The following is a 25,943-nucleotide window of genomic DNA, read 5'->3' as shown; positions in this document are numbered from 1 at the left end:
GCTCTAATAACTAGTATCTGATCTGTTGCAGCTCTAATAACTAGTATCTAATGTTTTGCAGCTCTAATAACTAGTATCTAATGTGTTGCAGCTCTAATAACTAGTATCTAATGTGTTGCAGCTCTAATAACTAGTATCTAATGTGTTGCAGCTCTAATAACTAGTATCTAATGTTTTGCAGCTCTAATAACTAGTATCTAATGTGTTGCAGCTCTAATAACTAGTATCTAATGTGTTGCAGCTCTAATAACTAGTATCTAATGTTTTGCAGCTCTAATAACTAGTATCCAATGTGTTGCAGCTCTAATAACTAGTATCTAATGTGTTGCAGCTCTAATAACTAGTATCGAATGTGTTGCAGCTCTAATAACTAGTATCTAATGTGTTGCAGCTCTAATAACTAGTATCTAATGTGTTGCAGCTCTAATAACTAGTATCCAATGTGTTGCAGCTCTAATAACTAGTATCTAATGTGTTGCAGCTCTAATAACTAGTATCTAATGTGTTGCAGCTCTAATAACTAGTATCTGATCTGTTGCAGCTCTAATAACTAGTATCTGATCTGTTGCAGCTCTAATAACTAGTATTTGATCTGTTGCAGCTCTAATAACTAGTATCTAATATGTTGCAGCTCTAATAACTAGTATCTGATCTGTTGCAGCTCTAATAACTAGTATCTAATGTGTTGCAGCTCTAATAACTAGTATCTGATCTGTTGCAGCTCTAATAACTAGTATCTGATCTGTTGCAGCTCTAATAACTAGTATTTGATCTGTTGCAGCTCTAATAACTAGTATCTAATATGTTGCAGCTCTAATAACTAGTATCTGATCTGTTGCAGCTCTAATAACTAGTATCTGATCTGTTGCAGCTCTAATAACTAGTATCTGATCTGTTGCAGCTCTAATAACTAGTATCTGATCTGTTGCAGCTCTAATAACTAGTATCTGATCTGTTGCAGCTCTAATAATTAGTATCTGATCTGTTGCAGCTCTAATAACTAGTATCTGATCTGTTGCAGCTCTAATAACTAGTATCTGATCTGTTGTAGCTCTAATAACTAGTATCTGATCTGTTGCAGCTCTAATAACTAGTATCTGATCTGTTGCAGCTCTAATAACTAGTATATAATGTGTTGCAGCTCTAATAACTAGTATCTAATGTGTTGCAGCTCTAATAACTGGTATCTAATGTGTTGCAGCTCTAATAACTAGTATCGAATGTGTTGCAGCTCTAATAACTAGTATCCAATGTGTTGCAGCTCTAATAACTAGTATCTAATGTTTTGCAGCTCTAATAACTAGTATCTAATGTGTTGCAGCTCTAATAACTAGTATCTAATGTTTTGCAGCTCTAATAACTAGTATCTAATGTGTTGCAGCTCTAATAACTAGTATCTAATGTGTTGCAGCTCTAATAACTAGTATCTAATGTGTTGCAGTTCTAATAACTAGTATCTAATGTGTTGCAGCTCTAATAACTAGTATATGATCTGTTGCAGCTCTAATAACTAGTATCTGATGTGTTGCAGCTCTAATAACTAGTATCTAATGTATCTAATGTTGCAGCTCTAATAACTAGTATCTAATGTTTTGCAGCTCTAATAACTAGTATCTAATGTGTTGCAGCTCTAATAACTAGTATCTGATGTGTTGCAGCTCTAATAACTAGTATCTAATGTGTTGCAGCTCTAATAACTAGTATCTAATGTGTTGCAGCTCTAATAACTAGTATCTAATGTGTTGCAGCTCTAATAACTAGTATCTAATGTGTTGCAGCTCTAATAACTAGTATCTAATGTGTTGCAGCTCTAATAACTAGTATCTAATGTGTTGCAGCTCTAATAACTAGTATCTAATGTGTTGCAGCTCTAATAACTAGTATCTGATCTGTTGCAGCTCTAATAACTAGTATCTAATGTGTTGCAGCTCTAATAACTAGTATCTAATGTGTTGCAGCTCTAATAACTAGTATCTAATGTTTTGCAGCTCTAATAACTAGTATCTAATGTTTTGCAGCTCTAATAACTAGTATCTAATGTGTTGCAGCTCTAATAACTAGTATCTGATCTGTTGCAGCTCTAATAACTAGTATATAATGTTTTGCAGCTCTAATAACTAGTATATAATGTTTTGCAGCTCTAATAACTAGTATCTAATGTGTTGCAGCTCTAATAACTAGTATCTGATGTTGCAGCTCTAATAACTAGTATATAATGTTTTGCAGCTCTAATAACTAGTATCTAATGTGTTGCAGCTCTAATAACTAGTATCTGATCTGTTGCAGCTCTAATAACTAGTATCTAATGTGTTGCAGCTCTAATAACTAGTATCTAATGTGTTGCAGCTCTAATAACTAGTATCTAATGTTTTGCAGCTCTAATAACTAGTATCTAATGTTTGCAGCTCTAATAACTAGTATCTAATGTGTTGCAGCTCTAATAACTAGTATCTGATCTGTTGCAGCTCTAATAACTAGTATCTGATCTGTTGCAGCTCTAATAACTAGTATCTAATGTGTTGCAGCTCTAATAACTAGTATCTAATGTGTTGCAGCTCTAATAACTAGTATCTAATGTGTTGCAGCTCTAATAACTAGTATCTAATGTGTTGCAGCTCTAATAACTAGTATCTGATCTGTTGCAGCTCTAATAACTAGTATCTGATCTGTTGCAGCTCTAATAACTAGTATCTAATGTGTTGCAGCTCTAATAACTAGTATCTAATGTGTTGCAGCTCTAATAACTAGTATCTAATGTGTTGCAGCTCTAATAACTAGTATCTAATGTGTTGCAGCTCTAATAACTAGTATCTAATGTGTTGCAGCTCTAATAACTAGTATCTAATGTGTTGCAGCTCTAATAACTAGTATCTAATGTGTTGCAGCTCTAATAACTAGTATCTAATGTTTTGCAGCTCTAATAACTAGTATCTAATGTGTTGCAGCTCTAATAACTAGTATCTAATGTGTTGCAGCTCTAATAACTAGTATCTAATGTGTTGCAGCTCTAATAACTAGTATCTAATGTGTTGCAGCTCTAATAACTAGTATCTAATGTGTTGCAGCTCTAATAACTAGTATCTAATGTGTTGCAGCTCTAATAACTAGTATCTAATGTGTTGCAGCTCTAATAACTAGTATCTGAATGTTTTGCAGCTCTAATAACTAGTATCTAATGTGTTGCAGCTCTAATAACTAGTATCTAATGTGTTGCAGCTCTAATAACTAGTATCTAATGTGTTGCAGCTCTAATAACTAGTATCTAATGTGTTGCAGCTCTAATAACTAGTATCTAATGTGTTGCAGCTCTAATAACTAGTATCTAATGTTTTGCAGCTCTAATAACTAGTATCCAATGTGTTGCAGCTCTAATAACTAGTATCTAATGTGTTGCAGCTCTACTAGTATCTAATGTGTTGCAGCTCTAATAACTAGTATCTAATGTGTTGCAGCTCTAATAACTAGTATATAATGTGTTGCAGCTCTAATAACTAGTATCTAATGTGTTGCAGCGCTCCATTTTGCAAATTATCTTTCTAGTGCTGTCTGTGCCTTCCTTAATTGCCTCTGATGGGATAAAAATAATAATATTTTAATATTTTAATATTAATATTTAATATTGAATTGAAACAAGGCTGAAACATCCAACAACACGGTTTCATCCTCAGAAAATGATGAAAGATAATAACCTGGTTCGCCACCTGGATGCGTGTGAGACGATGGGTAACGCCACGGCCATCTGCTCCGACAAGACCGGCACGTTGACCACCAACCGCATGACTGCCGTGGCGTGCTACGTGGGGGATGTCCACTACAAGGAGATACCAGAGCCTGGACTTCTGTCTGTTAAGTCTCTGGACATCCTTGTCAACGCCATCTCCCTCAACAGCGCGTACACCACCAAGATACTGGTAAGAACCTACCACGCTATATACTACACCACCAAGATACTGGCAAGAACCTACCACGCTATATACTACACCACCAAGATACTGGTAAGAACCTACCACGCTATATACTACACCACCAAGATACTGGTGAAAACCTACCACGCTATATACTACACCACCAAGATACTGGTAAGAACCTACCACGCTATATACTACACCACCAAGATACTGGCAAGAACCTACCACGCTATATACTACACCACCAAGATACTGGTGAGAACCTACCACGCTATATACTACACCACCAAGATACTGGTAAGAACCTACCACGCTATATACTACACTAACAGGATACTGGTAAGATACTGAGTGAGATATTACACCAACAACATACTGAGATATTACACCAACTACATACTGAGATACTGAGATATTACACCAACTACATACTGAGATATTACACCAACTACATACTGAGAAATTACACCAACTACATACTGAGATACTGAGATATTACACCAACTACATACTGAGAAATTACACCAACTACATACTGAGATACTGAGATATTACACCAACTACATACTGAGATATTACACCAACTACATACTGAGATATTACACCAACTACATACTGAGATACTGAGATATTACACCAACTACATACTGAGATACTGAGATATTACACCAACTACATACTGAGATATTACACCAACTACATACTGAGATACTGAGATATTACACCAACTACATACTGAGATATTACACCAACTACATACTGAGATATTACACCAACTACATACTGAGATACTGAGATATTACACCAACTACATACTGAGATATTACACCAACTACATACTGAGATACTGAGATACTGAGATATTACACCAACTACATACTGAGATATTACACCAACTACATACTGAGATATTACACCAACTACATACTGAGATACTGAGATATTACACCAACTACATATTGAGATACTGAGATATTACACCAACTACATACTGAGATATTACACCAACTACATACTGAGATATTACACCAACTACATACTGAGATACTGAGATATTACACCAACAACATACTGAGATATTACACCAACAACATACTGAGATATTACACCAACTACATACTGAGATACTGAGATATTACACCAACTACATACTGAGATACTGAGATATTACACCAACTACATACTGAGATATTACACCAACTACATACTGAGATATTACACCAACTACATACTGAGATACTGAGATATTACACCAACTACATACTGAGATACTGAGATATTACACCAACTACATACTGAGATATTACACCAACAACACACTGAGATATTACACCAACTACATACTAAGATATTACACCAACTACATACTGAGATACTGAGATATTACACCAACTAATAATAATAATAATAATATATGCCATTTAGCAGACGCTTTTATCCAAAGCGACTTACATACTGAGATATTACACCAACTACATACTGAGATATTACACCAACTACATACTGAGATACTGAGATATTACACCAACTACATACTGAGATATTACACCAACAACACACTGAGATATTACACCAACTACATACTGAGATACTGAGATATTACACCAACTACATACTGAGATACTGAGATATTACACCAACTACATACTGAGATATTACACCTAGTGGTTAGAGGGGGAGGCAGGTAGCCTAGTGGTTAGAGGGGGGAGGCAGGTAGCCTAGTGGTTAGAGGAGGGAGGCAGGTAGCCTAGTGGTTAGCGGGGCAGCAGGTAGCCTAGTGGTTAGAGGGGAGGCAGGTAGCCTAGTGGTTAGAGGGGAGGCAGGTAGCCTAGTGGTTAGCGGGGCGGCAGGTAGCCTAGTGGTTAGAGGGGAGGCAGGTAGCCTAGTGGTTAGAGGGGAGGCAGGTAGCCTAGTGGTTAGCGTGGCGGCAGGCAGCCTAGTGGTTAGAGGGGCGGCAGGTGGCCTAGTGGTTAGAGGGGCGGCAGGTAGCCTAGTGGTTAGAGGGGGAGGCAGGTAGCCTAGTGGTTAGAGGGGGAGGCAGGTAGCCTAGTGGTTAGAGGGGAGGCAGGTGGCCTAGTGGTTAGAGGAGGCAGGTAGCCTAGTGGTTAGAGGGGCGGCAGGTAGCCTAGTGGTTAGAGGGGGAGGCAGGTAGCCTAGTGGTTAGAGGGGAGGCAGGTAGCCTAGTGGTTAGAGGGGGAGGCAGGTAGCCTAGTGGTTAGAGGGGAGGCAGGTAACCTAGTGGTTAGAGGGGAGGCAGGTAGCCTAGTGGTTAGAGGGGGAGGCAGGTAACCTAGTGGTTAGAGGGGGGAGGCAGGTGGCCTAGTGGTTAGAGGGGCGGCAGGTAGCCTAGTGGTTAGAGGGGAGGCAGGTAGCCTAGTGGTTAGAGGGGGAGGCAGGTAACCTAGTGGTTAGAGGGGAGGCAGGTAGCCTAGTGGTTAGAGGGGGAGGCAGGTAACCTAGTGGTTAGAGGGGGGGCAGGTAGCCTAGTGGTTAGAGGGGAGGCAGGTAGCCTAGTGGTTAGAGGGGGAGGCAGGTAACCTAGTGGTTAGAGGGGAGGCAGGTAGCCTAGTGGTTAGAGGGGCGGCAGGTAGCCTAGTGGTTAGAGGGGAGGCAGGTGGCCTAGTGGTTAGAGGGGCGGCAGGTAGCCTAGTGGTTAGAGGGGAGGCAGGTGGCCTAGTGGTTAGAGCAGGTAGCCTAGTGGTTAGAGGGGAGGCAGGTAGCCTAGTGGTTAGAGGGGCAGGTAGCCTAGTGGTTAGAGGGGAGGCAGGTAGCCTAGTGGTTAGAGGGGGAGGCAGGTGGCCTAGTGGTTAGAGGGCGGCAGGTAGCCTAGTGGTTAGAGGGGGAGGCAGGTGGCCTAGTGGTTAGAGGGGCGGCAGGTAGCCTAGTGGTTAGAGGGGAGGCAGGTAGCCTAGTGGTTAGAGGGGGAGGCAGGTAACCTAGTGGTTAGAGGGGAGGCAGGTGGCCTAGTGGTTAGAGGGGCGGCAGGTAGCCTAGTGGTTAGAGGGGAGGCAGGTAGCCTAGTGGTTAGAGGGGGAGGCAGGTAACCTAGTGGTTAGAGGGGAGGCAGGTAGCCTAGTGGTTAGAGGGGCGGCAGGTAGCCTAGTGGTTAGAGGGGAGGCAGGTGGCCTAGTGGTTAGAGGGGCGGCAGGTAGCCTAGTGGTTAGAGGGGAGGCAGGTGGCCTAGTGGTTAGAGCAGGTAGCCTAGTGGTTAGAGGGGAGGCAGGTAGCCTAGTGGTTAGAGCAGGTAGCCTAGTGGTTAGAGGGGAGGCAGGTAGCCTAGTGGTTAGAGGGGAGGCAGGTGGCCTAGTGGTTAGAGGGGCGGCAGGTAGCCTAGTGGTTAGAGGGGAGGCAGGTGGCCTAGTGGTTAGAGGGGCGGCAGGTAGCCTAGTGGTTAGAGGGGGAGGCAGGTAGCCTAGTGGTTAGAGGGGGAGGCAGGTAGCCTAGTGGTTAGAGGGGAGGCAGGTAGCCTAGTGGTTAGAGGGGAGGCAGGTAGCCTAGTGGTTAGAGGGGCGGCAGGTAGCCTAGTGGTTAGAGGGGGGAGGCAGGTAGCCTAGTGGTTAGAGGGGGAGGCAGGTAGCCTAGTGGTTAGAGGGGAGGCAGGTAGCCTAGTGGTTAGAGGGGAGGCAGGTAGCCTAGTGGTTAGAGGGGAGGCAGGTAGCCTAGTGGTTAGAGGGGGAGGCAGGTAGCCTAGTGGTTAGAGGGGAGGCAGGTAGCCTAGTGGTTAGAGGGGGAGGCAGGTAACCTAGTGGTTAGAGGGGGGAGGCAGGTGGCCTAGTGGTTAGAGGGGCGGCAGGTAGCCTAGTGGTTAGAGGGGAGGCAGGTAGCCTAGTGGTTAGAGGGGGAGGCAGGTAACCTAGTGGTTAGAGGGGGGAGGCAGGTGGCCTAGTGGTTAGAGGGGAGGCAGGTAGCCTAGTGGTTAGAGGGGAGGCAGGTAGCCTAGTGGTTAGAGGGGGAGGCAGGTAACCTAGTGGTTAGAGGGGGGAGGCAGGTGGCCTAGTGGTTATAGGGGGAGGCAGGTAACCTAGTGGTTAGAGGGGGGAGGCAGGTGGCCTAGTGGTTAGAGGGGAGGCAGGTAGCCTAGTGGTTAGAGGGGGGAGGCAGGTAGCCTAGTGGTTAGAGGGGCGGCAGGTAGCCTAGTGGTTAGAGGGGGAGGCAGGTAGCCTAGTGGTTAGAGGGGCGGCAGGTAGCCTAGTGGTTAGAGTGTTGGACTAGTAACCGAAAGGATGCAAGATCAAATCCCCGAGTTGACAATGTAAAAAATCTGTCATTCTGCCCCTGAACAAGGCAGTTAACCCACTGTTCCTAGGCTGTCATTGAAAGTAAGAATTTGTTTTTAACTGACTTGCCTAGTTAAATACCAAAAATAATCTAGGAGCCTCAGAACTCCAAGCTGCAGTTCTACTAGGCCTTTGAACTTTGCATCTTAAAACTCGGCTAGCATGGTGTACGTTTTAGGACGTCCTCAGCTTCAGAACGTCATACTGCAAGCCCTCTGTGGCGTCCTCTCCATTCAAACTGTCTCTCTGAGCTGTGAAATAAATATCTCAACTTGCATAACAGCTCTAGTCTTCCTGGACTGCCAGAGAAGGCTTTGATATCTGTATTATTTTCCCTCCTAGTCAACGAACGGCGACAGGCATCAGTCAGCAGGGACCTAACTATTGTTCAGTACGCACATAAAATGACTCCATCCCCCAGAAGTCTATGCTTCCCCCTGCCTGCTCAGCACCAGTAGGACTCCATCCCCCATAGGCCTCTGTTCTGTTCTGTTCCTTCAATCCGATTCCACCCTCCAGAAGCCTCTGCTTCCCAAACAACAGGAGTATTCCATCCCTCAGAGGCATCGCTTGTGTTCTGTGGAAACTGCATCCCCCAGAAGCCCTTGCTTCTCCGGAACCAGATATCCATCCCCCAAGAGGCCTCTGTTGCTCTGTTCTGTTATGTCCTTTCATACAATTCCATCCCCCAGAAGCGTCTGCTTTCCCTCAACCTAGCCAGCACTACAGGAAGACCATCTTTATAATAGGATATTATGTAATTCCTGGTGTGTTGGGACTCATCAATATGACTTAAAATACCTTCAAAATCAGCTGGAGGAAAGTTGTGAGTGGTGATTGATAAGTAGATTACGTACGTCCTTCCCACGTCCCAAATATCTCAACTAATTAAAAATATATATATAATTATAATTACACCACCAAGATACTGGTAATTATTATATAATTATAATATATAATTAAAGAAATACAGTAAAGTATTCCTCAGAAAAAAACATCCTCTCATCGTGGGACGTTGCCTTACATTTTTATCAGCCTTATTATGAGCCCTGGTTAAAAGTAGTGCACTGAATAGGGAATAGGGCTCTGGTCTAAAGTAGTGCACTATATAGGGAATAGGGCCTGGTCTAAAGTAGTGCACTATATAGGGAATAGGGCTCTGGTCTAAAGTAGTGCACTATATAGGGAATAGGGCTCTGGTCTAAAGTAGTGCACTATATAGGGAATAGGGCTCTGGTCTACATAGGGAATAGGTCCCTGGTCTATAGTAGTGCACTATATAGGGAATAGGGCCCTGGTCTATAGTAGTGCACTATATAGGGAATGGGACTCTGGTCTATAGTAGTGCACTATATAGGGAATGGGGCTCTGGTCTATAGTAGTGCACTATATAGAGAATGGGATTGCATTTGGGATGTAGACTCTTGTTGTCCTGTATTGTTCTAGGTGGTATACTGAAACTCTGTTGTCCTCTATTGAGCTCTGACTACATCCATACCAGACAGACTGTCTCAGTGCTGTCACTACATCCATACCAGACAGACTGTCTCAGTGCTGTCACTACATCCATACCAGACAGACTGTCTCAGTGCTGTCACTACATCCAGACAGACTGTCTCAGTGCTGTCACTACATCCATACCAGACAGACTGTCTCAGTGCTGTCACTACATTCAGACAGACTGTCTCAGTGCTGTCACTACATCCATACCAGACAGACTGTCTCAGTGCTGTCACTACATCCAGACAGACTGTCTCAGTGCTGTCACTACATCCATACCAGACAGACTGTCTCAGTGCTGTCACTACATTCAGACAGACTGTCTCAGTGCTGTCACTACATCCATACCAGACAGGCTGTCTCAGTGCTGTGACTACATCCATACCAGACAGGCTGTCTCAGTGCTGTCACTACATCCATACCAGACAGGCTGTCTCAGTGCTGTCACTACATCCATACCAGACAGGCTGTCTCAGTGCTGTCACTACATCCATACCAGGCAGACTGTCTCAGTGCTGTCACTACATCCATACCAGACAGACTGTCTCAGTGCTGTCACTACATTCAGACAGACTGTCTCAGTGCTGTCACTACATTCAGACAGACTGTCTCAGTGCTGTCACTACATTCAGACAGACTGTCTCAGTGCTGTCACTACATCCATACCAGACAGGCTGTCTCAGTGCTGTCACTACATCCATACCAGGCAGACTGTCTCAGTGCTGTCACTACATCCATACCAGACAGACTGTCTCAGTGCTGTCACTACATTCAGACAGACTGTCTCAGTGCTGTCACTACATTCAGACAGACTGTCTCAGTGCTGTGACTACATCCATACCAGACAGACTGTCTCAGTGCTGTCACTACATTCAGACAGACTGTCTCAGTGCAGTGCTGTCACTACATTCAGACAGACTGTCTCAGTGCTGTCACTACATTCAGACAGACTGTCTCAGTGCTGTCACTACATCCATACCAGACAGACTGTCTCAGTGCTGTCACTACATCCATACCAGACAGACTGTCTCAGTGCTGTCACTACATTCAGACAGACTGTCTCAGTGCTGTCACTACATCCATACCAGACAGACTGTCTCAGTGCTGTCACTACATCCATACCATACAGACTGTCTCAGTGCTGTCACTACATCCATACCAGACAGGCTGTCTCAGTGCTGTCACTACATCCATACCAGACAGACTGTCTCAGTGCTGTCACTACATCCATACCAGACAGACTGTCTCAGTGCTGTCACTACATCCATACCAGACAGACTGTCTCAGTGCTGTCACTACATTCAGACAGACTGTCTCAGTGCTGTCACTACATTCAGACAGACTGTCTCAGTGCTGTCACTACATCCATACCAGACAGACTGTCTCAGTGCTGTCACTACATCCAGACAGACTATCTCAGTGCTGTCACTACATCCATACCAGACAGACTGTCTCAGTGCTGTCACTACATTCAGACAGACTGTCTCAGTGCTGTCACTACATCCATACCAGACAGACTGTCTCAGTGCTGTCACTACATCCATACCAGACAGACTGTCTCAGTGCTGTCACTACATTCAGACAGACTGTCTCAGTGCTGTCACTACATCCATACCAGACAGACTGTCAGAAGCAGCAGAGGGAGTCACATCAAGAGAGAGCAGACCAGCTGATTCCCCGGAGAGAGATGTGTCATGAATATGTTCTTGTTGGTCTCTTACGTGAACGACGACGCGTCAATGATAAAATGCCATCGGTAGGATAGGATATGATGAACTTTACAACCCAACAGGGAAATGATCTTAGACACTGCTGTATACAAAATAGACACTGTATATTACACACTCAACGTCAAATCAAATGTTATTGGTCACACACACACACACACACACACACACACACACACACACACACACACACACACACACACACACACACACACACACACACACACACACACACACACACACACACACACACACACACACACACACACACACACACACACACACACACACACACACACACACACACACACACACACACACACACACACACACACAGTGGGGCAAAAAAAAGTATTTAGTCAGCCACCAATTGTGCAAGTTCTCCCACTTAAAAAGATGAGAGAGGCCTGTAATTTTCATCATAGGTAAACCTCAATAATGACAGACAAAATGAGAAGAAAAAAAAAATCCAGGAAATCAGATTGTAGGAATTTTAATGAATTTATTTGCAAATTATGGTGGAAAATAAGTACAATACACCGTTACCCTTATCATACACATACTTATCATACACATACTTATCATACACATACTTATCATACACATACTTATCATACACATACTTATCATACACATACTTATCATACACATACTTATCATACACATACTTATCATACACATACTTATCATACACATTGTACACCATTTATGGTGAGCTGGTCGTCTTCTAGTGGGAAGAGAACCCACGAGCTGGTCCTTTGCTTCCTGGCCATTTTCCCAGGTGAAGAAAGGAAGCTTGTGCTTTTGTGAAACTCGTTCTAGATCTCACGCTAGGTGTGTTGGGGATAGTGCTTACCGTAAGGAGCTGACATCAAAATATTGTCGACCACATATCAACTATAGGGTATTTCCAAAGGGTTTTGTTTCAAGTTGGATTTGTGTTTGTTGACAACCCAATTAAATATCAATTTAAATTGGACGTTAATCTGACATCTTTATCTCATTAGAAAGGGATGGTTTTGGCAAGAGATTTTACATAATCTGTAATTGGAGAGAGGACTGAAGGAGAGAGGGAGGGAGGGAGGGAGGGGAGAGAGAGGAGGGAGGGAGGGGAGAGAGAGGGAGGGAGGGAGGGAGGGGAGGGAGAGAGGGAGGGAGGGAGGGAGGGAGGGAGAGGGAGGGAGGGAGGGAGAGAGAGAGGGAGAGAGGGAGGGAGGGAGGGAGGGAGGGAGGGAGGGAGGGAGGGAGGGAGAGGGAGGGAGGGAGGGAGGGAGGGAGGGAGGGAGGGAGGGAGAGGGAGTTATATAATACATTAAAGTTGTCGGCCAACACCAGTGGTGTGATATGGACTGTAAACTCTCCCTTCACACGTTCTCTCCGCGGCAAGTCAGAGCAGACACAAATAAAAATCAAGAGAACCACAGCTGATTGAAGTACTAATTTTGTATCTTTATATAATTGCTGTGTCTCAGAAATGAAAGTTTAGTTCTTAAAGGGATACAAACACTTGTCATTTGTACCTTTAGTTATAGGTACAGTACATAATTTCCCACTGAAGGGACGGAAAGCGATAGAAAGAGCCACATATACCTTAAAAGAGCCAATAGGATACCATAGGGGGCAGATAGTAAAGGTACACATTTGCCTTTTTAGGGTACCACCACAAATCAAGAACCAGCTGAGCCACTGCCTGTTCACCCCGGTATCATCCAGAAGGCGAGGTCAGTACAGGTGCATCAAAGCCGGGACCGAGAGACTGGAAAAACAGCATCTATCTCAAGGCCATCAGGACCGTGCCCTAAACTTTAGTCACTGCCACTTGTCAGCTACTACCCGGTTACTCTACCATGCCCTATGTCATGGAACACTGGTCACTTAAGTAATGGAACACTGGTCACTTAAGTAATGGAACACTGGTCACTTTAATAATGGAACACTGGTCACTTTAATAATGGAACACTGGTCACTTTAATAATGGAACACTGGTCACTTTAATAATGGAACACTGGTCACTTTAATAATGGAACACTGGTCACTATAATAATGGAACACTGGTCACTTAAGTAATGGAACACTGGTCACTTAAGTAATGGAACACTGGTCACTTCAATAATGGAACACTAGTCACTTTAATAATGGAACACTGGTCACTTCAATAATGGAACACTAGTCACTTTAATAATGGAACACTGGTCACTTTAATCATGGAACACTGGTCACTTTAATAATGGAACACTGGTCACTTTAATAATGGAACACTGGTCACTTTAATAATGGAACACTGGTCACTTTAATAATGGAACACTGGTCACTTTAATAATGGAACACTGGTCACTTTAATAATGGAACACTGGTCACTTTAATAATGGAACACTGGTCACTTTAATAATGGAACACTGGTCACTTTAATAATGAAACAGGTCACTTTAATAATGGAACACTGGTCACTTTAATAATGGAACACTGGTCACTTTAATAATGGAACACAGGTCACTTTAATAATGGAACACAGGTCACTTTAATAATGGAACACTGGTCACTTTAATAATGGAACACTGGTCACTTTAATAATGGAACACTGGTCACTTTAATAATGGAACACTGGTCACTTTAATAATGGAACACTGGTCACTTTAATAATGGAACACTGGTCACTTTAATAATGGAACACTGGTCACTTTAATAATGGAACACTGGTCACTTTAATAATGGAACACTGGTCACTTTAATAATGGAACTCGGGTCACTTTAAATATGTTTACCCATTTCATATGTACAGTGCATTCGGAAAGTATTCATACCCCTTGACATGTTCCACATTTTGTTACCTTATTCTAAAATGGATTAAATAAACAAAATTCCACATCAATCTACACACAATACCCCATAATGACAATGCAAAAACAGGTTTGTAGAAATGTTAGATTATTTATCAAATTTAAAAACAGAAATACTTTATTTACAGAAGTACTCATACTACATACTTTACATACATACTCATAAGTACTTTGCTATGAGACTAGAAATGGAGCTCAGGTGCATCCTGTTTCCATTGATCATCCTTGATGATTATAGAACTTGACTGGAGTCCCCTTGCGGTAAATTCAATTGATTGGACATGATTTGGAAAGGCACACACCTGTCTATATAAGGTTCCACAGTTGACAGTGCATGTCAGAGCAAAAACCAAGCCACGAGGTCGAAGGAATTGTCCCTAGAGCTCAGAGACAGAATTGTACCCTTCCCCACAGATCTGGGGAAGGGTACCAAAAACTGTCTGCAGCATTGAAGGTTCCCAAGAGCACAGTAGCCTCCATCCTTCTGGAATTGAAGAAGTTTGGAACCACCAAGACTCTTCCTGGAGCTGACCACCTGGCCTAACCACTCCTCAGTAAAAGGCACATGACAGCCCGCTTGGAGTTTGCCAAAAGACGCCTAAAGACTCTCTGACCATGAGAAACAAGATTCTCTGGTCTGATGAAACCAAGATTGAACTCTTTAGCCTGAATGACAAGCGTCACATCTGGAGGAAACCTGGCACCATCCCTACGGTGAAGCATGGTGGTGGCAGCATCATGCTGTGGGGATGTTTTTCAGGGACTGGGAGACTAGTCAGGATCGAGGCAAAGATGAACGGAGAGATCCTTGATGAAAACCTGCTCCAGAGCGCTCAGGACCTTAGACTGCGGCTAAGGTTCACCTTCAAACATTTGCAAAAATGTCTAAACAAACCTGTTTTTTGTTTAGTCATTTTGGGATATTGTGGAATTGTTAGATTACTTGTTAGATATTGCTACACTGTTGGAACTAGAAGCACAAGCATTTCACTACTCTCGCAATAACATCTGCTAACCATGTGTGTGTGATCAATACAATTTGATTTGATTTGATTTGGTTGATGTCCTTGAGGGCCGGTAGTGCTTCCGGTGATGTGTTGGGCAGACCGCACCACCATCTCACTGCGGTTGAGGGCAGTGCAGTTGCCATACATAACAAAATGTGGAAAAAGTCAAGGGGTCTGAATACTTTCCAAAGGCATCTTATACACAATATTCTAGTCAAGGTTAACAAATAAAATACATTTTTTTTTAAAACTATTGCTGTATATATACTATTCTATCCATGTATTCTTCAGATACACTACATATATGTTATCCATATATTGCTCATAATGTCTATAGCCTTTACTAGACTATGGGGATATTTTATATATGAATGCTTCCGCTCAGTGTTTGAGATCAATTGACACCCATGGCACTTTGAGATATATTTTAAACTGCAAAACCCTTACCCAGCACTGCACTTTGTATACCAGGGTTGGCTGGCCTTCTCTAGTCACTCGTAGGCTTAGTCACTGGTATACTTTTATTTACAAAGCCATTTTGGGTTTACTACCTTTTTATTTGGGTATTTTTATTGTTCAGAAATGTGGTGGGTCGTCTCTTCGTTCGCTGGACTTTATCCTGCTAACTGTTCCAAATGTCCCAACTGAATTTGGTAAAAGGGCTTTTATGTACCTTACAAAATACTTTTAAACTGGAAGAACTTGTCCCGGTTGGTGTTTTTAAATCACTGATGAAGGATGTTGAGGCTGATTCCCTGACCTGTCAATGGTTTTAATTAGCTGTTTTATGATTTTGTGAATTCTATGGTTTTTACTAGATTACTTGTAGTTTTTCATGTTGTCTGTCTGTAATGATTTTTTGTAATGACTTGGTGCTGCCTATCTTGGCCAGGGCGCTCATGAAAAAATAGATTTTAATCTCAATGAGCCCTTCCTGGTTAAATAAAGGTTAAATTAAATATAGGTCCCATTATTACTGCACTGTTGGAGCTAGGAACACAAGCAATTCGCCAAACCCGGAAAAGCATCTGCTAGATAGATCGACCACTAAAATGTGATTTGATGATTTTGATTTGAGTTCAACTCGGGATAACAGGTTATACGTAAGTGTTACGTCATTTTAACCAGGTACATTTTAGCCAGGTATATTTAGCCAGGTATATTTAGCCAGGTATATTTAACCAGGTATATTTAACCAGGTATATTTTAGCCAGGTATATTTAGCCAGGTATATTTTAGCCAGGTATATTTAGCCAGGTATATTTTAGCCAGGTATATTTAGCCAGGTATATTTTAACCAGGTATATTTTAGCCAGGTATATTTTAGCCAGGTACATTTTAGCCAGGTACATTTAACCAGGTACATTTTAGCCAGGTGCATTCTAGCCAGGTATATTTAACCAGGTACATTTTAGCCAGGTATATTTAACCAGGTACATTTTAGCCAGGTACATTTTAGCCAGGTATATTTAACCAGGTACATTTTAGCCAGGTACATTTTAGCCAGGTATATTTAGCCAGGTATATTTTAACCAGGTATATTTAACCAGGTACATTTTAGCCAGGTACATTTTAGCCAGGTACATTTTAACCAGGTACATTTTAGCCAGGTATATTTAGCCAGGTATATTTTAACCAGGTATATTTAACCAGGTACATTTTAGCCAGGTACATTTTAGCCAGGTACATTTTAACCAGGTATATTTTAGCCAGGTATATTTAGCCAGGTATATTTTAACCAGGTATATTTAACCAGGTACATTTTAGCCAGGTACATTTTAGCCAGGTACATTTTAGCCAGGTACATTTAACCAGGTACATTTAACCAGGTACATTTTAGCCAGGTACATTTTAACCAGGTACATTTTAGCCATGTACATTTTAGCCAGGTGCATTCTAGCCAGGTATATTTAACCAGGTACATTTTAGCCAGGTATATTTAACCAGGTACATTTTAGCCAGGTACATTTTAGCCAGGTACATTTTAACCAGGTACATTTTAGCCAGGTACATTTTAGCCAGGTACATTTAACCAGGTACATTTTAACCAGGTACATTTTAGCCAGGTACATTTTAACCAGGTACATTTTAGCCAGGTACATTTAACCACGTACATTTTAGCCAGGTACATTTTAGCCAGGTATATTTAACCAGGTACATTTTAGCCAGGTATATTTTATTAACCAGGTATATTTAACCAGGTACATTTTAGCCAGGTATATTTTAGCCAGGTATATTTAACCAGGTACATTTTAGCCAGGTATATTTTAGCCAGGTACATTTTAGCCAGGTACATTTTAGCCAGGTACATTTAACCAGGTACATTTTAGCCAGGTACATTTTAGCCAGGTACATAGGCCGCCCCATCCCGCATACGGGATCGTGACTACAGCCTCAAGCTCATTACCATAACGCAACATTAGCGATTTCTGAAAATTGCAAAATAAATGAAATAAATATGCCTGTCCTCAAGCTTATCCTTTTCTTAACAATCCTGTCGTCTCAGATTTTCAAAATATGCTTTAGAACCAGAGAAAATCAATAATTTGTGTAAGAGTGGTGATAGCTAGCTTAGCATTTAGCGTTAGCATTTAGCACGCAACATTCACAAAAACCAGCAAAGGGATCAAATAAAATAATTTACCTTTGAAGAACTTCAGATGTTTCAATGAGGAGACTCTCAGTTACATAGCAGATGTCCAGTTTTTCCTGAAAGATGCTTGTGTAGGACACAACGTTCCGTTTTGTTACTATGCATTTGGCTACCGAAACTAACCGAAAATTCAGTCACCTAAACGTCGAACTTTTTTCCGAATTAACTCCATAATATCGACTGAAACATGGAAAACGTTGTTTGAATCAATCCTCAAGGTGTTTGGTCATATATCTCTTCATTGAAATGCCAGTCCTAGACACGTGCATTCTTCTCTGATTCGGATGGAAAAATACTGGGACCTGACTTTTGCGCACCAACTTCCACGCAGACACCATGCGGGACACATGGTAATTGTAGGCTCTTATGGCCAATCTTCCAATGATATGCCTACAAATACGTCACAATGCTGCAGACACCTGGGGGAAACGATAGGAAGTGTCCGTTGATTCCTGTGCCATTCACAGCCATATAAGGAGATCTTGGAAAACGTGCCTTCAGAAATCCTGTTGATTTCCTGGTGACTCAAACATCTTGGTTTTGCCTGTAGATATTGTTCTATGGCACTCACAGTGAAAATCTTTGCAGTTCTGGAAACGTCAGAGTGTCTTCTTTCCAAAACTATCAATTCCAAGCATAGTCGAGCATCTTTTCGTGACAAAATATCGCGCTAAAAACGGGCACGTCTTTTTATCCAAAAATGAAATACTGCCCCTAGAGTTCTAACAGGAACCAGGTACATTTAACCAGGTACATTTTAGCCAGGTACACTTTAACCAGGTACATTTAACCAGGTACATTTTAGCCAGGTACACTTTAACCAGGTACATTTAACCAGGTACATTTTAGCCAGGTACATTTTAGCCAGGTACATTTTAGCCAGGTACATTTTAGCCAGGTACATTTTAGCCAGGTACATTTTAGCCAGGTACATTTAACCAGGTACATTTAACCAGGTACATTTTAGCCAGGTACATTTTAGCCAGGTACATTTTAGCCAGGTACATTTAACCAGGTACATTTAACCAGGTACATTTTAGCCAGGTACATTTCTATCAGGGGAGGAAGTGGAGGAACATCCTCCTCAGTGAATGTCATCAAAATGATACTAAATATAGTCACGTCACCAAATAACTGATTAAAACACACTATTATGCAGTGGTCTACTGTAGCCTCAACAGCACCCTCTAGGGGCAGCACCATGGTATAGCTTTATTAGTTTGTTAGTTTGTACCCCAGGGAACAGTAATGTTTCCTGCCCATAACCTTTATTTCTGAGATTGAAGGTAGCCTGCCTGTCTGTCTACCTGCCTTCCTGCCTGTCTACCTGCCTGCCTGCCTGCCTGTCTATCTGCCTGTCTGCCTGCATGTCTGCCTGTCTGCCTGCCTGTCTACCTGCCTGCCTGCCTGCTTGTCTGTCTACCTGTCTACCTGCCTGCCTACCTGTCTGCCTACCTGTCTGCCTACCTGTCTGTCTGTCTGTCTGTCTGTCTGTCTGTCTGTCTGTCTGTCTGTCTGTCTGTCTGTCTGTCTGTCTGTCTGTCTGTGTGTATCTAGCTGTCAACCGGAGCCTGCATGCTTGTTTCAAGCAAAGAAGTGAGGAAGAGGGACTTGGAAGTCCACAGTTAGTGTAGCCTAATTAAAGACACAGTAAAGAACCCACATTTCAAATGGGTTCTAGAATGAGCACAGCAGCTCGGGCACTATGATTGACGAAGGCTTTTAAAGGTGAAGAATGGTTCTTTAGAGACAGACAGACGAGGGCATAGAGAAAGACTGTTTCATCACAATGCAGAGGATTGTGTCATCTTTGACAGCGGCTTCTCACTGATAGACAGTACTGCTGATAATGGCTGGAGACGACACAACCAGAAGCTCCCTATTCACATTAGAATGACATTACACATTCACATCACACACACACACACACACACACACACACACACACACACACACACACACACACACACACACACACACACACACACACACACACACACACACACACACACACACACACACACACACACAGACAGTGAGGCTATACAGAAGTAGAGATCAGAACAGTCTGGAGGACTGAGATGTAGCTTGTCCTTGTTATAGCTAGCTAATGATAGGATAAGGAGGCTTGTCCTTGTAATAGCTAGCTAATGATAGGATAAGGAGGCTTGTCTTTGTTATAGGTAGCTAATGATAGGATAAGGCAGCATGTCTTTGTTATAGCTAGCTCACTATAGGATAAGGAGACTTGTCTTTGTTATAGCTAGCTAATGGTAGGATAGGGAGGCTTGTCTTTGTTATAGCTATCTAATGATTTCATAAGGAAGCTTGTCTTTGTTATAGCTAGCTAATGGTAGGATAAGGAGGCTTGTCTTTGTTATAGGTAGCTAATGGTAGGATAAGGAGGCCTGTCTTTGTTATAGCTAGCTAATGGTGGGATGAGGCAGCATGTCTTTGTTATAGCTAGCTAACTATAGGATAAGGAGGCTTGTCTTTATTATAGCTAGCTAATGGTAGGATAAGGAGGCTTGTCTTTGTTATAGCTAGCTAATGATAGGATAAGGCTTGTCTTTGTTATAGCTAGCTAATGATAGGATAAGGAGGCTTGTCTTTGTTATAGCTAGCTAATGATAGGATAAGGAGGCTTGTCTTTGTTATAGCTAGCTAATGATAGGATAAGGCTTGTCTTTGTTATAGCTAGCTAATGATAGGATAAGGCTTGTCTTTGTTATAGGATAAGGAGGCTTGTCTTTGTTATAGCTAGCTAATGATAGGATAAGGCTTGTCTTTGTTATAGCTAGCTAATGATAGGATAAGGCTTGTCTTTGTTATAGCTGGCTAATTATAGGATAAGGAGGCTTGTCTTGTAAGTCGCTCTGGATAAGAGCGTCTGCTAAATGACTTAAATGTAAATGTAAATGTTATAGCTAGCTAATGATAGGATAAGGCTTGTCTTTGTTATAGCTAGCTAATGATAGGATAAGGAGGCTTGTCTTTGTTATAGCTAGCTAATGATACGATAAGGCTTGTCCTTGTTATAGCTAGCTAATGATAGGATAAGGCTTGTCTTTGTTATAGCTAGCTAATGGTAGGATAAGGGGGCTTGTCTTTGTTATAGCTAGCTAATGGTAGGATAAGGAGGCTTGTCTTTGTTATAGCTAGCTAATTATAGGATAAGGCTTGTCCTTGTTATAGCTAGCTAATGATAGGATAAGGCTTGTCTTTGTTATAGCTAGCTAATGATAGGATAAGGCTTGTCCTTGTTATAGCTAGCTAATGGTAGGATAAGATGGCTTGTCTTTGTTATAGCTAGCTAATAGTAGGATAAGGAGGCTTGTCTTTGTTATAGCTAGCTAATAGTAGGATAAGGAGGCTTGTCACTTCCCTTTGTTATAGCTAGCTAATGATAGGGGTAGGAGGTCTGTTTAACGTCCCATCCAAAAGACTGTATGTACAGCAATGTCCCCTTCGATGCCCTGGGGCACTCGGATCTCCTTGTTCATGACATCCAATTGGTAGTTACAGTCTTGTCCCATCGCTGCAACTCCCCTACAGATTCGGGAGAAGCGAAGGTCGAGAGCCATGCTTCCTCCAAAACATGACCCTGCCAAGCCATGCGCTTCTTGACTCACTGCTCGCTTAACCCGGAAGCCAAAACACACCGTCCAGCTGGAGACCGATGTCAGCCTGCACACGCTCGCCCATCCACAAGGAGTTGCTCGAGCACGACGGGACATGGAAATCCTGGTCGCCCAAACAGTCCCCTAACCCGGACAACGCTGGGACAATTGTGCCACACTTCATGGGTCTCTCCGGTCACGGCCGGCTGCGACATAGCCTAGGATGAAACTCGGGTCTGTAATGCACTGCCTTAGACCGCTGCTCCACTCGGGAGACCGGAGCTCCTTAAGACCAGATGAAAGACTGGCCCCTACTGGCCCTCCAACACCACTTCCAGCAGCATCTGGTCTCCCATCCAGGGACCAACCAGTACCAACCCTGCTTAGCTTCAGCAGCAAGCCAGCAGCATCTGGTCTCCCATCCAGGGACCAACCAGGGACAACCCTGCTTAGCTTCAGAAGCAAGCCAGCAGTGGGATGCAGGGTGGTATGCTGCTGGTAAATGTTTTAGTTTTAGAGTAAGTTTTAGAATATGATATCTGAGTCAGAGTGACTGACAAAATCAATTGGGGCCCCCCAGGTTAGTAATTTGATGATGGTTACTACAATTTTAGATAGCTGGCCCGCATGACTAACTACCAATCTACAACGTGTTAGCTGACATGGCTAATTGAGTGACTGTCAGTGACCTCATGGTCTCCCAGTCTGACCCCTGTCCTATCGCCTCATGGTCTCTCAGTCTGACCCCTGTCCTATCACCTCAGGGTCTCCCAGTCTGACCCCTGTCCTATCGCCTCATGGTCTCTCAGTCTGACCCCTGTCCTATCACCTCATGGTCTTCCAGTCTGACCCCTGTCCTATCGCCTCATGGTCTCTCAGTCTGACCCCTGTCCTATCACCTCAGGGTCTCCCAGTCTGACCCCTGTCCTATCGCCTCATGGTCTCTCAGTCTGACCCCTGTCCTATCACCTCAGGGTCTCCCAGTTTGACCCCTGTCCTATCACCTCATGGTCTCCCAGTCTGACCCCAGTCTGACCCCTGTCCTATCACCTCATGGTCTCCCAGTTTGACCCCTGTCCTATCACCTCAAGGTCTCCCAGTCTGACCCCTGTCCGTATCCCTGGTTTTACTGCAGTACAATACTACAGCTAGCATCACAGTGTCCCAGTCTGTCCTCTGTCCATAGATTCCCCTACAGAGGGAGAGATGAGAGAGAAGGGAGCCCAGGAGAGGGAGAGAGAGAAGGAAGTCCAGAAGAGGGACAGAGAGGAGAGAAGAGAGCACAGGGGAGGGAGAGGGAGAGAAAGGAGAGAGTGGTGTCTATGGAGAGGGAGGAACGGTAGAGACTAAAAAGCAGATATAGAAGAGAAAGTAGAGAGGAGAAAGAAAGAGACCTACGAGAGGGAAGAGGGGTAGAGGAGAGAGAGAGACACCTAGGAGAGGGAAGAGGAGGAGAGAGGAGAGAGAGAGACACCTAGGAGAGGGAAGAGGGGGAAAGAGAAGAGAGAGAGAGAGACCTAGGAGAGGGAAGAGGGGGAAAGAGAAGAGAGAGAGACACCTAGGAGAGGGAAGAGGGGTAGAGGAGAGAGAGAGACACCTAGGAGAGGGAAGAGGGGGAAAGAGAAGAGAGAGAGAGAGAGACACCTAGGAGAGGGAAGAGGGGGAAAGAGAAGAGAGAGAGAGAGAGAGACACCTAGGAAGGGGAAGAGAGGGGTAGAGAGGAGAGAGTGGCACCCGTGGGAGGGACGAAGGGTAGAGAGGAGAGCAGATGTAGCTGTGAAAAACTCACCCTCCACCACCCAGGTCTAAGAGGAAATGGAGTGTGCCAGCTCCCCCCTCGACATATGTTGCTACCCACAGGACGCCTTAGCACCGCTCCAGCGACCATGGAGAGACCAGAGAGAGGACAGCTGTTACCCCGACACACCCAGACCAGCTCTGGCCAGCTCCTCTCTTCTCCACACCAATTTTAGCTCCGCTTCTCCTGCAATAAGAGTAAAAAGTCGAGGTAGGGGGTCAGCCGAGGACTGAAATTTACACTTCAACCATACGCCACAAACTGTTACTATTACCGTGACAATGTAGTGTACGGTGGAATGACCTCTGTCACTAGGTTTGAGTTCCCCTGACACCCTACAACAGGCACCCCTGAAGGACTGAACTTTAACTAGGCAAGTCGGGTTAAAGAACCGGTTCTTATTTACAATGACGGTCTACCTGGGGAACAGTGGGGTTAAACTGCCTCGTTCAGGGGGGAGAAAGACAGATTTTTTACCTCTTCAGCTCGGGGGGATTTGATCCAGCAACTTTTTGGTTACTGTTCCCAACGCTCTGACCACAAGGCTAACCATATCCCATAAAGCAGGGATTATCAACTAGATTCTGCCACGGGACGATTTTTTTCTGGCGCGGATGGTCACTGGGGTGGTGGGGGAGGGGGTGGGGGGGGGGGTGGTGGTGGTGGAGGTGAAGCATTATGACAAATAATTTGTTGATGGCAAATGTATCCCTCAGCACCAGCAGGGATACGTGCTCACACCTCTACGCCAATGACTGTCCAACAACGCTTTGTGTCAAACTCCTCCAGTTTCCAGATGAATATAAAATATATGCCATTTAGCAGACGCTTTTATCCAAAGCGACTTACAGTCATGTGTGCATACATTCTACGTATGGGTGGTCCCGGGAATCGAACCCACTACCCTGGCGTTACAAGCGCCATGCTCTACCAACTGAGCTACAGAAGGACCACAGATGACCCACCACTCTGGTCGGTCTCTTCGCCGATGGTGATGAGTCCGTGTGCCGTAGAGAGGTCGACCGGGCTAGTGGCCCGGTGCAGTCGCAATAAACTGCAACTCAACACAGACAAAACCGTGGAAATGGTGGTTGACTTCTGAAAACGAACCCCCACCATCTGTCCCCTTCAAGATGGATGGCTCAGATGTTAGCACGGCTGAATCATTCAAATTCCTGGGGACCATCGTTTGCCACAACCTCTAAAGAGAGTACAACTTCCCAGCCTCTAGTGGGGGAGGACAACATCCCAGCCTCTAGTGGGAGGACAACATCCCAGCCTCTAGTGGGGGGGGACAACATCCCAGCCTCTAGTGGGGGGGGACAACATCCCAGCCTCTAGTGGGAGGACAACATCCCAGCCTCTAGAGGGAGGACAACATCCCAGCCTCTAGTGGGGGGACAACATCCCAGCCTCTAGTGGGGGGACAACATCCCAGCCTCTAGTGGGGAAGACAACATCCCAGCCTCTAGTGGGGGGACAACATCCCAGCCTCTAGTGGGGGGACAACATCCCAGCCTCTAAAGAGAGTACAACTTCCCAGCCTCTAGGGGGAGGACAACATCCCAGCCTCTAGTGGGAGGACAACATCCCAGCCTCTAGTGGGAGGACAACATCCCAGCCTCTAGTGGGAGGACAACATCCCAGCCTCTAGTGGGAGGACAACATCCCAGCCTCTAGTGGGGGGGACAACATCCCAGCCTCTAGTGGGAGGACAACATCCCAGCCTCTATTGGGAGGACAACATCCCAGCCTCTAATGGGAGGACAACTTCCCAGCCTCTAGAGGGAGGACAACTTCCCAGCCTCTAGTGGGAGGACAACATCCCAGCCTCTATTGGGAGGACAACATCCCAGCCTCTAATGGGAGGACAACTTCCCAGCCTCTAGAGGGAGGACAACTTCCCAGCCTCTAGTGGGAGGACAACATCCCAGCCTCTATTGGGAGGACAACATCCCAGCCTCTAATGGGAGGACAACTTCCCAGCCTCTAGAGGGAGGACAACATCCCAGCCTCTAGAGGGAGGACAACATCACAGCCTCTAGAGGGAGGACAACATCACAGCCTCTAGTGGGAGGACAACATCCCAGCATCTAGTGGGAGGACAACATCCCAGCCTCTAGTGGGAGGACAACATCCCAGCCTCTATTGGGAGGACAACATCCCAGCCTCTAATGGGAGGACAACTTCCCAGCCTCTAGAGGGAGGACAACATCCCAGCCTCTAGAGGGAGGACAACATCACAGCCTCTAGTGGGAGGACAACATCCCAGCCTCTAGAGGGAGGACAACATCCCAGCCTCTAGTGGGAGGACAACATCCCAGCCTCTAGTGGGAGAACAACATCCAGCCTCTAGAGGGAGGACAACATCCCAGCCTCTAGTGGGAGAACAACATCCCAGCCTCTAGTGGGAGGACAACATCCCAGCCTCTATTGGGGGGACACCATCCCAGACTCTAGTGGGAGGACGATATCCCAGCCTCTAGTGGGAGTACAACATCCCAGCCTCTAGTGGGAGGACAACATCCCAGCCTCTAGAGGGAGAACAACATCCCAGCCTCTAGTGGGAGGACAACATCCCAGCCTCTAGTGGGAGGACAACATCACAGCCTCTAG

The 25,943-nt window shown here is 44.3% G+C and overlaps 1 protein-coding gene across 1 annotated transcript in view; it reads left to right on the top strand.

Annotated features, from left to right (window-relative positions):
• The window catches only part of atp2b2 (ATPase plasma membrane Ca2+ transporting 2), a 245,556-nt gene that overhangs the window by 140,601 nt on the left and 79,012 nt on the right, over positions 1–25,943 (top strand). Inside the window, exon 10 of the mRNA XM_052474241.1 lies at positions 3,669–3,911. Within this exon, the coding sequence (XP_052330201.1) occupies positions 3,669–3,911 (243 nt within the window). The remainder of the gene's footprint in view (positions 1–3,668; positions 3,912–25,943) is intronic.

This window comes from Oncorhynchus keta, chromosome 21 (assembly GCF_023373465.1).
Source record: "Oncorhynchus keta strain PuntledgeMale-10-30-2019 chromosome 21, Oket_V2, whole genome shotgun sequence".
NCBI classification, from domain to species: domain Eukaryota; kingdom Metazoa; phylum Chordata; class Actinopteri; order Salmoniformes; family Salmonidae; genus Oncorhynchus; species Oncorhynchus keta.
The sequence above is the reverse complement of the archived record's forward strand: the minus strand, read 5'-3'. Positions and strand labels throughout refer to the sequence as shown.